The sequence below is a fragment of the Xiphias gladius genome, chromosome 4 (assembly GCF_016859285.1).
Source record: "Xiphias gladius isolate SHS-SW01 ecotype Sanya breed wild chromosome 4, ASM1685928v1, whole genome shotgun sequence".
Lineage (NCBI taxonomy): Eukaryota > Metazoa > Chordata > Actinopteri > Istiophoriformes > Xiphiidae > Xiphias > Xiphias gladius.
In genome coordinates, this window is record NC_053403.1 from 22,677,517 (window position 1) to 22,690,995 (window position 13,479).

The window sequence follows — 13,479 nt, forward strand, 5'->3', positions numbered from 1 at the left end:
GATAAAACTACTTACTGAAAAACTAATAATCAGATTATTATATGCTTCTCAATCTACTAAAAGGGTTTCTGTCCATTTTGGTCATTGCATGAACTTTGCACTTCTCCAACTGGCCAAATTCTTAATTTTGTATATATGACTACAAATGGGCAGAATACTAGGAAATTAGGGGTGGACATTCATGCTTACCAGAAGATGAACCCATATAAATTCAACAATCCAGCCCTGCAGATTAACCACAAATTTTGCTGTGTGTCAGTTTATGGTAATATGATTAAATATACATTTATTTAAAAATAAGCATGAAAACAAGCACCATATAGGCATATATCAACTGAAATAAAACTATACTTTGACACAGGGCCCTCCACAAGACAGGATTTCAAGATTTTGCTAAAATAAAAAGATATGTTAATGCTGCACTTATCACTATTTTCATATGAACAATGTGTAAAGTGAAAGGGGCCACTTTGTAGTAGCAAACCCACAGAGAATCATCTCCCACCAGTAGTACCCCTCAACTCTACAGAGCGTTTTATTCTCTTTTAGGTCATTGTTTTGGTTTTACAGCTCAAAACTTTCAGTCTCACTGTTCTTAACAAGAGGCAGCTGTTTTCAGTGAAAAAAAAGCTCTAATAAATTCTGCTACCTGCTCAGCACCAAAAATCACACTGACAGGAAGAACTACAGAAAGTTATAAAGAGACTAACTGGTGAACACAGTGGAAAATTAACAAATAAAAAGCCAGGTATTTCTCTCAGAAGTTGGTGGAGGCCGAGCTAAAAGAGGGTGAATATTGAATTACATTCATCAAGTGGATACAAACATGACTTCAAATGAACACTAATGTTACTCTGTGTCTGCCGTATGTGTAAATACACAAACCCATTTTACAAGGGCTATGATAATATGTCAATGTTTTGCCTCCAAGTGGCCCCAAAAAGGAAAAAAAAAATCAATTGAGTTCAATTAATTTAAACTGGTTAATGGAACTGACTACCACGATTTTGAAAAAACATTCACAAAGCACAAAATGTGATATGCATGTTTCTTTATTTCATAAAGAGAAATGGTGTCTAGACAAAAAAGTTAACACTAGCAATTGAAATTAATGAAAATTGGGTTTGCACAATACTGTATTTACAATGGTTATTAATTTTAATTAATTAGGGTCATGTAGCATTTAAAAATTATAAAGGTAAGAACTCTTAGTAGAGATAAGCAAATAACAGCTATTTTGAATGAACAATATTAACACAAAACAATCATCTAAAAAAATGAAAGAAAAAAACAACAACTTGAACTACAAGCTTAAGAGCTATTACATTAAAAATGGTGCACCAAAATCGACTAATACAATAATCCATATAATCTGTGTAAAAAGCATGTAGAAAAAACACCTGATGCAGTTGCTGATACAGTCATTGACCAGTTATGAGAGGTATGAAGGATTTCACAGGTAGATAAGTGTGAGAAAGTCCGCATTTGTGACTTAGGGATGGGGGCCCAGGCCCCTGTATACACTCACTTCACTTGAATGTGGCCTCTGCACGTTCTAAGGCAAATATTGGAGGTGCACTTGTATTCATATGATACTATCCCATCCCGAAAGTTGGATTAAAGACAAGGTGAGGAAACTCATTCTTTGTCTCTTTACACAACACCAAGAACCAAGAACCAGTCAAATTGAAACCAAGTGATTTTTACATGGCAAAAACTGATGATACATGACATGACACTTATTTGTAAACATATTCCATTTTCATATTTTATCTTCAATGATCTCAGCCTGCGCATTCAACCAGGAAACCAGATTTTTTTTACTCAATAAAGCTGAGCAGTCTGTGAGAAAGGCATGTTTTTGTTCATATTCTTTTATAGAACAACCTTTGGAGTTGAAAAGCCAGTGTTTGTTTCAGAGAAGCAGCAACAAAAAAAAGGTTAACTAAAAAAGACAAATACACGGCAAAAAAGGTAAGAACATTCAATTACAGAGTTACAACAACAGCAAAATTGTTCACTTAAATCCATCTGTTGTAATGGCTATAAACCAAAAAGTTTCTGGCCTGCACAAAGTAACCTGAACGATTCCTCATATGTAAGTATCAATTTCATAAATTTATTATAGGTGATTTTTATGCTAATAATTATTTCTGTAACATCATTTTAAAGTTGTACTTATCAACATTTGTATATGAACAATGAATCAGATGACTGCTGTCGGTGCAGTGTGAGAGGGGTCGAGCGTAGTGACGAACCAGCAGAGAATTATCACCAACTCTGCATTTCCCTTCAGCTCTGCAGAGCTTTTCAGCCTCGTTTAGCTTTACAATCAGCAATCTCTGTTTTCATCAGTCTCATTTCCAGTCGCAGCAGGCAGCTGTTTTTAGCAAAAAAAAAAAGCTCTATTAAACTCAATTTGCACTACCTTCTCAGCACCAAATGGCAGACATACAAAGTTAGCTACTAGATGGTGAACATTGTGGAGCATTTGGCGGCTTAAGAGCCACATACTTTTTCTCAGGAGTTGGTGGAGACCAAATCCGAGCTAAAAGGAGAGTTGACATTGGACTTACATTCATCCGGTGGACACAAACATAACTGTTTCTGCTGGATGTGTGAATAAGCAACTGTTGCTAAAATCTTAGCCATATAAGGTGATAATGTGTCAATGTTGTGTTTTCAGCTTGTTCTGCTGTCCCCAAGTGGCCAGAAAAATCAATTAATGCAGCTTTAATTGATATTAAATCATTTTAAAGGACCTTTTTTGAGTCGAAAAAAGGCAACTCAAAAAATTCTACTTCTAAGCTTCTGAGCGATATAGAGAGCAGATTTAAATGCTTGACACTCTGAGCCACTAAGAGGTCGGTTCACCCAAATGATAAAAACATATTTTCTCACTTATCTCACTTAGTTTTGGTGTCATTTGCCAAAGCTCTGAAACTGTTTGAGATTTTTGCTGACATCACAATACAATGGTGATGGCTGGAATTTTGGTTTTGTTTAAGTTTCCATTAGAACCACCCAATTTGATTAAACTGACCCATTAAACAACAGTGGACATGATTCCCCAGGGTATAAACCAGACAGTTTTTAGGGACCAATTAAGATGTTGACATTGCTGACATTACCTCATCTCATCACTGAAGCAGAGGATGGATGAAGGATTGTAGTTTGCCCCAACAGTCAGTACTGGAGCATGCATTAAGACTCAAAGAGCTCAGAGGTCAGGACCAAACGTTTTTCTGACTGGAAAGTATGATTCAGGGATGTCTATTTGTTCATTTAATCCTCTGTGGTAATCTAAGAGTTTGTTATGTTGAATTAGCGACATAAAGAAGGTATGTTAGGGTAACAGAAACTCTGCTATGAGTAAAGAAGAATGTCCCTGTAGTATTATGAGCACATCTGAAGAGATGCCCAGGGTCCTCTGTTACAATAGTTACACAAAACACAAAAACAAAGTCAAGGAGTTTTTGCTCTCCAATCCAACACCAGTTTTCCCCAATTTAAGATCAAGCAAAGGAAAAAGCACACAAATAGAAAGTGTTGCATAAAGTTTGCAGAGAAGAAGTTTCTTCAATGTACATTGTTCCACCTTAATTTTCTGGCTTTAACCTGGTAGAATCTCCACATGGGTAAATACTGTTCTGCTTCACTAAATATGCATACAAGAATTAAAGAGCACAAACAGTAAAAAAGGCTGAAAAAACCGGTGAAGCCACACCAGTTGATGAGGAATCACTACTTCTCCGCACTCAGGCTGTGTCACAACGTATGTACTGTGTATTTATTATATGAATATATGTTGTTTATGTTTGTGTTTGTGCATGTGTGGCACTATGTACTCTACAAAATAGAGACTGGTCTTTTAACAACTTAAAGACAGGTTTATAAAATACACTTAGAGTTACTCTGTTTGGCTGTTTAAGAAAAACAGTCTCACATGTGAGATCATATTCTAAACTGCTGTTTTAAACTCTAAAATTTACATCAGTAAAACTCTGGGGTAGAACTTCAAAATTTTTTATCCAAACATTAAAGCCCCATTCCGAGATTTATTTGCCCACAAAATGTTCACATTGATTTTTCAGAGTAATGAAACACTTCCAGCATCCCACCTAATGCACCCAAATAAAATCACAAAATTGGGTGAGGGAGTAGGTAGGAGTCAGGGGATGTGGCTAATTGTTAGGCTTGGTTAGGAGCACCCATATTTGGCCTGCTATATGTAGCAAAATGGTGTTTTCTATCCATATTCTAAGATAAATTAGTATTTACATCAGTACTTTTGATTAGAATTTGAACCTTTCGTGATTTAAGCAAAGTAAATGGTGTTCATTAAAGACTGTGCATGAACCATACAACATATTGTTTAGAAATGTTATGTTGCTGGTCTGCATTTTTTGTAATACAGTGACATTACGAATGCCAGTGTCATTAGTTAGAATTACCTTCTAGCTGCAGTTAAAATTCCAAAACAGGCGAAGGTGTCTAACTCAGCATTTAGAGGTTTTATCTGTATTGCTAACAACATTTATTCAGTTGATATAATTCCATATGTTACAGTCTACACTGTATGTATGTGCAAAAATATTTTTTTGTCTGTTTAATTACTCTTGGAATAAGATGTAATAGGGATAATAAGTTGATAATAAGGATGGTAAATTAATGCAGCCAAGACCTTTGCAAGTCATAAGACCTTCACAGGTACAATAGTATGGTATATCTTTTTTTTCAATGCTTAAAAATTCATTGTCATTTAGCTTTGTTATAATCAAAGAGGGTTTTAATGTGTAATACCAAGTACTGTAGTAGATACCCATTTTTCTTATGTATGATAGTATGGATAGTAAACTTCGGGGAAAAATATCTCTTTTTTCAGAGAGACCATGACAGAAATGTTCAATGAGAGATTACACTGAGTTACAGAAGCTATTGCAAGAGTGGATAGCCCAGAGGTGACATTAGCTTAAACTCTCTATTAGGCTAACAGGAGTGCCATTTTGGATTGGGGCTTTAAAGAGCAATGAATAAAGCTTCGCATTCCAATTGAATTCAACCTTTGTACTAGAACATGGCCCTGCTTGTACTTCCAAGCCTGCCTCCACCTTTGTACTAGAACATGGCCCTGCTTGTACTTCCAAGCTTGCCTCCACTGAGAGTCGAGATAATTCAGCTTGTTTATACATAGAAGTATTTAAAAAGTCATTTTAAACGCAGACTGTTCCAGACAGAACTTATGAGGCAAACAGAAGCTGGACCATCTTACTAGGCTTATAGCTATAGGCAGCATGCATGCACATTACAAAGTAGATGTTCAAACAAATGCACAATTAGGGCAAACATGTTACTATCTTATATGATTGTTGTTCAATCATTCTGACAACACATACACTGCTTTCACGTCAAATGAATCCTGAATTAGCTTATTCAAGGCCTACAGAAATACAAATATAAGGTGTGAACACTCTAATACTAAAACATTAGATTCCTTTTGTATTTAGGTTTCAGATATGTCTTCTTCATAGAGATATTTTTACTGTATATTCATATTATCATATCAACAAGATGTATCCTCTTGAAGTGCCAATTTAAGTGCTCCAGTCTCAGACTTCTAAAGGGTCTGAAACAAAGACAATGAAGTGCTAAATGGCTCTGTGGCCGGAAACAAAGTGCCGGAATGAAATCAAATTCATTGATTTTTTAAAATCTTTTTGTTAAAAGGGTGTTTATCTTATTCAGGATCAATTTGAAAAAAATTAAGTATCTGTCACGTAGATGTTGGCTGCACTTTTTGCTGTCAAACGGCATCACATGGCAACACTGAAGAAACCCAGAGAATGTCTGCGAGAGTGTACACAAATAGCATCTTAAAATACTGATAAGTAATAAGATTTACTCCAAAAAAACACAATGCAAAACTCTTTTTTCACATTTAAAGATGAGTCAAAGGTGGAGAGGAGCTGGCCTGAGCTGCGCATTACAAATACATATTGAATGTCTAAATTTATACATGCATGGGGCTAAAAAATATACATGTGTGTTGACGCATGTGCCTGTATGTGCTGTATGTGAGTGTCTGCATGTGTATCAAGCTGATTTCCTGAGTATAAGAACACCCACCATCATGGGGAATATTCATTAGGCAGGACAGGAAACAGCAAAGCAAAGATTTTCCCTTAGCAAAAAGGTGCTTAATATAACCCCGGTGAAAAAGTAACATCTAAGCCTCTACCTGTACAAAATCACTGTTACAGTCATCATGCTCCATACTATATACATTTCTGCCAAACAAGCACTTGAAAGTCAGTCACTGTTACAACATCCAAATACAATGGTATTGCTGATGAGTGGGAAATAAAAATAGTAATTTAACCACCTTTTTAAAATTTAAAAACCTTTTTTTTTCCTTTCAATTCAGTGCTGAGGAAGGCAAAGGAGGAATGTTTTCGGTTGCAGCCTGTACAAAGTTCTCCTGTACAGAATTACAAATGTGAGACGCTTGAAGACATTTTTGCATATGAACATTTTACAGTCTAACTGCATCGTAACTTCCTCGTGTACGGAAACTGTATTCTCATTTTTCATGAATTAGTTTGAACATTCAGAGGATTTTTATTCCTGAGTTTGAATTGCTGTGACGAAAAGGGCCACTGAGATATAGTGAGAAAAGAACCACAGAGTGAGAGAAAAAGAAAGTGAGAAAGAAAGAGGTAGAGAAAATTGTTAAAGACAGAGTGGGAAAGAGAGAGGAGGAAATGTGAAAGAGAAAGGCAGAAGCAGAGATACTGTTGGTACTCAGAGAGACAAAGAGAGCTGCTGTTTAGGTCCGATAAGGTTGAACTATGAGTTGTGATGAACGACACATGAAGAACAGAGTCTCCACTGTGGAGGTTGCTGCCGGGCCGAGTGTAGCACCATTGTAAAGGTTTGGTGAGACGTTCCCACTCTGTCATAGTAAGAGGAAAATACCTGGAGAACAGTATTGCTGCTGTTAAGACAACTTTAGTGTCAACCATTCAAAAAGAGAAAAAAGAGACAGCACAAAAAGACATAAATACATACAAAGCTTGTTTTTCAGTGAACACTGGGGGAGGCCAACATCTCAGCAACCCCGAGAGAGGGTTTGTCAGAAGAATAAGATTAAATAATTAAAAAAACATCAAAAACAACAACACAGAGAACCACCACTACTTAGTATAGTCCTTTCTTGGCTGTTCGTCAGTTGTACATTTGTCAGTCATTTCCTGACAAAAATCAACTGTTACCGTCTGGTTGGATTTTTCAGTGGACAGCTCGGACTTTGTGTACAAGCTGGCATCTTGGCCGTCCATATCTTTGTCCGCTCCGTTTCTCACAGCCAAGTCAGGCTCGCTCTCTGAGGGGCCAGGCGACCCGTGGAAGCTAGGTTCTGGCGTGGCCGAGCCCGAGTGGTTGGTGAGGTCGATGCTGGTGGTGGTGGTGTTGGTGACGGTGGTGGGGCTGCAGGGAGGCTTGGGCTCAGGGGCGGCATTGTTGCTGGCAGTGGAGTTGGCAGGCCGCAGCACGGGGCAGTAGTGGTGTAAAGACTGGACCTGCTCGGGACTCAATTGGACATCCCTACACACTTCCTGGGACAGGCAGGAGAAGTTCTCCCACAGCTCACCCATACACGCCTTCAGCTGGTTCCTCTCCGTCAGCAACTTCTCCTTCTCACACACCTGCAAACGCATGACCACACACACACACACACACACACACACACACACACACACACACACACACACACACACACACACACAAACACACACACACACATACACACACACTCACAATGAACAAATGACCAATGCATTTGTTTCTCTCTCTTTTACTCATTCAACACATAACATTCAATGGTTTACTCTAATAATAAATAATTAGTAATAAATTGAGATTTTTGACAGTTTTGAGCATTATCATTTCAAGCCATCACAGACAGCGTTACATAATTGTATTTTCAAAGGCATAACATTGCACTGTGGTATTTTGATTTTATCACATTAGATTAAAATTGTCAGTAGCAAACAGGAAGTCATTTTGGATACAGTCTTAGTGTGTCCATGGGCACAATGGTTTCCGCTCTTGGAATCCACTTTTGGCCTGGCTGAGGGAGTCATTGAAAAATGTGACATCAGTCATGGCTGATTGAGCTAATATGTCATCATACCTGTGAACAGTAACTATTCTAAGCAGATTACAGCCAACATGCTATGACTACAACAATAACCACTTTCAATGCCTTAAAATCCAGTTTTCTCCTTTAATTTCTCTTTAAGCAGTTTTCAGATTTTTAACTTATTCCCCACTATCTGACAGTATCATACACGTTGTGTATCATCTTGTTTTAGCTCTTTACTTAAGTTATATTTTGTCTACACAGTGAACTATTCAAACTCCAGACTTGATATTTTTTTATTGTATGCAATATTTTTAATCAAATAGAAATATTGTAGGCACCCTGTTTATCATTTTATATATTATTACCCAAACTTCAGCCTAACAGATCTAGTATGTTTGCAAACTTTGGCAAGCTTTCCATTAAAAATTTAAGATAAAATACTGGGTCTTTGAACAATGTTTTGTTGCACAGCATGAGGATGTACTGAATGTGACTGAAGAGGCTGAAACTAAAGTCATGGAAATTTTACAATTTGCTGAAAATTTGCTAAAATATCCGGTCACATTTAAACTATGTAATGGTAGCCTTTGTAGACAAGTTTACCTTGTTTTGGAGTTTGTTTGTTTTTCCCTAACCTTGACTGTTCCTGAAGTTGAGTGGAAATGCAACAGGAACCAGTATCAGTATTTGAAACGTTCCAGGTATGGAAAGTTCAAGGTTATCTTTTTGTAGTTGAAAAAGGTCAAAGATTCACTACACGACAGTTATGTAAGTACTAAAACAATTCTAGTTCAAAGGTTAAAATTATTTGTTTTTTGGCCCAAAAATGCAAAGGAAATTAGTATTATGACTGTATTGGTTCACATGATGAAATATTACTTTTTCTTTGGACATTGCTGTGAAAATATGACTGTGTGATTATGGGCCAGGGGCTGCTGTCAATTGACTGGAGGAGAGAAATGTATGATATTGTGGCAGTTCAGACATCCTGTCACTAGAGGTCAACATAGCCCATGTTCTTAATGACCCTTTCATATCCTGTAATGTCAAATTTTATGAAAAAGATGAATGAGGTTATCAGCCATCAGGTTGGAAACTGTTCTCCTCCTCTTACATCATAACTCACTCACTGCATACAGCTGTGACTCCTTTGAGCTGCATCGATATGCCTTACAATAATTTTTTGTTATTACTTTTTATCATCATTACTATCATGGGACTTTTAAAAGACGGCTGTAACATTTTCAAAGTCTGACACAACAAATCAAACACTTCCAGTTTTCCACACACCCTGATGGTGTCAAAGTGCTGCTCTACATCATCATTTCCTTTGCTTTGTTAAGGTAGTGGTTGAGGTAACTCTTACCACTGATGACAAGGTGTCTAATGAAGAGATGGTGGTCTTGTGGACAGATAACAGTTGGTGACAGTTAGTTCCGGTGGAAGCAGTTAACTTACCAGTTTTCTAATCTCACACTCCAGGTTCAGGATGCAGTCGAGCTTCCTCTTGCGGCAGCGCTGTGCCGCGATGCGGTTCTTACTCCGCCGCCTCACGTCATGGATGAACTCGAGCTGCTCCGAGGTCAGTTTGTGCATTTTCACCAACATTTGGAAGTCATTCCGTGGAAGATTTGTGATTTGATCTACAGGGAAAGGGAGCTTCACCTGGAAAAGGAAGAAAAATATCAGACATTATGTATAGGACAGATGTGATCTGTTTTATTATTCAGCATTAATTAAGGTGACAGACATTGCCTATTCAGTTAACGTGAAAAATGGCAAATTCATCTTTCTTTTGTACAGAGTCTGATGTATGCCACTGTAATAATTATAGACAATTGCAAGTAAAAAAAATTAATTGATTAATTAAATTAAGAGTTTAATTTTGCAAGTTGATTTTAAAATTTAAAGGACCTGCCAACCCCCACAGGTATTTTCAATTATTCTGGCTGATTAGACCTCTGTTCAGGTTTACGTTGGGTGGAGCTATTCTGGGATTTATGTAAGGCTACATGTACAAATACAAATGATAAACATATAGGTTGTCGCTCCTTATCAGGTGCAACAAAGCCCACAGGAGAGTGAAGGAGATGTCAAACCATCTGTACTCTCCCACACAGACCTGAGAAAAGATCTAATCAACTGAGATAAGAGAAATCATCTGTGTGTGGGAGTACAATTTGTGTGCAAGGACTTGATACAAAGATTTATCTATTTATCTATTTTATTTATACTTTCTGTTTATGAATCCACAATTTGAATCTGAATGTACAGAAAAGAAGTTTTCCAAAGGGGGTTCAGATATTTTTTTGACTCTGTATCTTTAAATTTGCTTCAAATTAGTTTATTTCTCCAGAGTTTTTGAAATATTCCATGAATAAATTTATCTAACTTTTTCTGGGGGCTATCATGATCTCAGTATTTCTGCAATCCATGCTAGGGCTCTGAATGCATTTAATCCAGGATTCCTACTCTTGTCCGTGTCAGCTTTAAACAATACAGCTGTCTACAGCAGCAGCATAATGGCTCGCATTTCAGTGACAGCCAGACATGGTATGTAGTATCTGGATTTTCATTGTTGGTGTCGATCAGGAAGAACAAAAAAAAAAAAAAGAGGAAAATTTCAGAAAAAATTGCAGATAATGGATTTTTGTGTTTATGTGTCTTGATGGGGGCGTCAGATCAGATCAAACATAATGCGTTTTTTCATGATGATCAAATCTGGGGGCATATAAGGCAAGTACAAAGTAAAGTACAATAATACCGATTATTTTACTAATTTTTATTTTTATTACAAATTTTTTTTAGGTATAGAGACAGAAAAGAGTGGATTCAGTGTTGAGTTCCTCTTTAACTAATTAATTAAAGAGGAACATAGTTACATTTTATTTACATTGACATTTATCAGTTTATTAATAGTTTATAATTCAAAAACAAGTTTTATTTTTGTGGCATACTCAAGGCTCCATACTTTTTAGTTAGAGCCTGTTTTGCATTATCTACATCTCAATTTAAAAGAAAAAAACGTTCACAAAACATCTCTAACTTGTTTTCTTCTCTTAATATACATCTCCTGTGTGATTAATGAGGGAGATTAATGAAGGATTATAGCTAAATTTACCAAATAAATTAAGAATTTTACCAGATCAATGTATCATTGAGTCCACCGGCTGTGGGACAGTTACTACATTTGACCACAAGATGGCAAAAGAGCACCACTCCACTTCCCCCACAGAGCTGGACTTAGTGAGTCCCTTCAGTTCTCTCCATCTCATATTTAACATGTAGCACAATCTCAAGCAGAGGGGAAAGGTTATCAAAGAAAAGAGTCCCTCTCTATCTGTCCTGGAAGAGTGCCACTCTATCTAACCTACAAATATGCCAGTAGTGGCGGGCAGTGAATTGTCAATAGAAAGAACAAAAGAATTAGTGGAATAAATACGGCAGTGATTTGGCAGTGCAAACCAAAATCAGTAAGCCAGATACTCCTCCACTGATATTACAGCATATAGAGATTGTACGTGTTTATTCCCTTTTTCTCCGTTTGGAGAGCAACAGCAAGTCAGCCTCTCTCCCTGAGGTGATGGCAAACCTTATGATAAGCACATCATAAGCAGATCCACCCCAGTGGTATCTGTGTGCACCAGGGATCTGTAGCTTTAGGCAGTCATGGAAGCAGTGGAGGCATAACAAAGAGCCAGAGGAAGACAGCCGGAAAACTTGGCAGAGATGAGAGGAGCTGTAGCTCTCTCTTTCTCCTCTCCCTTTCCCTTTCTCTCCCTCTGGCTGCCTCTGTGGAGCGCAGGAAGAACAAAGCCAAACAAAGGAGGCAGAGAGAAGAAATAGGAGCAAGCGATGCGACTCCACTCCCACTGTACCTGGCTGCTTGAGCGGGACCAGATGCTCCCTGGAGACCCTTAACTGCTCAGATGACTGCAGACAAAGGCTGCAGCAGAGGCAGCTCAGCTCTGTCTCCTCATACTGGTACACAGCAATGGCTGAGATCTCACCTGGTGTAAGCACCTCACTCAGGGGGCTAAAGCAAGGGGCCTACTCATGACATAATCAAAATTACTCCTCACTGAAAGGCAAATCTAGACATCAATCTGTCTCTGAAAGAGAAAATAGCTTGAGTTTCCTCATCAGAAGTGCAGCCTTCTGAGCCATCAGGATCCCTATTTCTCATCTCAGCTCAAAATCTGCATGCAGACACATGAATAAATAATGGTCCAAGCTTTCTAGGCCACACTGGGCTCTCGCTACTTTGCCAGGGCATGACAACTCCAGCCTCAAAGAGAGGCATCGGGAGAGCTATAAAACATCAGTACGAGCTGAAACCTCCATCTAAAGCAGAGGAGAAGATGACCTCTTTGTGTTTAGATAGCTTGTGTACCATACTGCACAGCAGATAGTGTGGGGTTTTCCCGCACAGGATCAAGTGGAATCATTGGCCAAACCAGTCTAGAATAAAAAGGGGGAAAGAGACGCTGCAACCTTGTGTTGGTTTCCTTCTCCCCACATCCACCAGTCACTGGTACACACAGAGTAAACCTTCATAGTGGTTAATTCGAACCCAAGTGTTGTGGATTTACATTTCTTTCTCAGTTCTCTTCATTCCTCCTCCCTTCACTCAGTCACTGTCTTTCTCTGGGTCATTTAGCTGCAAATGGGGTACAGGAGAAAAAGCAGGGCCCATCTGTTATCCAGACCAGCACTGTGCTGGGCCTCAGTCTTGACACTGTACACTGTTAAAAAATGGAAATGGAAGTTTGGACCCTTGCTAGAGTTGGCTGTCTGGCAAGAAGGGCCTTGGTCAGGGAGGTGACCAAGAACTCAATGATCACACAAACAGAGCTTGAGAAGTCCACTGCAGAGATGGGAGAACCTGCTGGTAGGACAACCATCTAAGCAGCACCCCATCAATCGTGCTTTAATGTCAGAGTGGCTAGATGGAAGCCACTCTTGATTAAAAGGCATATGGCAGCCTGCGCAGAGTTTGCTAAATGGCATTTAAAGGACTGTGAGAGCATCACCACCTGGCTGATAGCGTGCCTACAGTGAAGCATGGTGGTGGCAGCATCATACTCTGGGGGTACTTCTCAGCAGCAGGGACAGGAAGACTGGTCAGAATTGAGGGAAGGATGAATGGAACCTATTACAGAGAGAACCTTGAAGAAAACCTGCTCCAGGTGCGCAAGCGACCTGAGACTGGTGTGATGGTTTCAGCATGACAAATACCCGAAGCATACAGCCAAGAAAATGCTTTTGGAGTGGCTTTGGGAGAAGTCTCTGACTGTCCTTGAGATGATTTGCCAAAAAGAATGGGATAAACTGCC

The 13,479-nt window shown here is 38.5% G+C and overlaps 1 protein-coding gene across 3 annotated transcripts in view; it reads right to left on the bottom strand.

The window, feature by feature from the left end:
* Positions 1–1,043: 1,043 nt before the first annotated feature.
* Positions 1,044–13,479, bottom strand: part of bach2b (BTB and CNC homology 1, basic leucine zipper transcription factor 2b) — a 109,212-nt gene continuing 96,776 nt past the window's right edge. For all 3 annotated transcript variants that reach the window (XM_040124782.1, XM_040124781.1, XM_040124783.1), the window contains exons 4-5: positions 9,602–9,808; positions 1,044–7,703 (exon numbers count right to left, since the gene is read on the bottom strand). In XM_040124782.1, the coding sequence (XP_039980716.1) occupies positions 7,194–7,703; positions 9,602–9,808 (717 nt within the window). In that variant the 3' untranslated portion in view covers positions 1,044–7,193. The remainder of the gene's footprint in view (positions 7,704–9,601; positions 9,809–13,479) is intronic.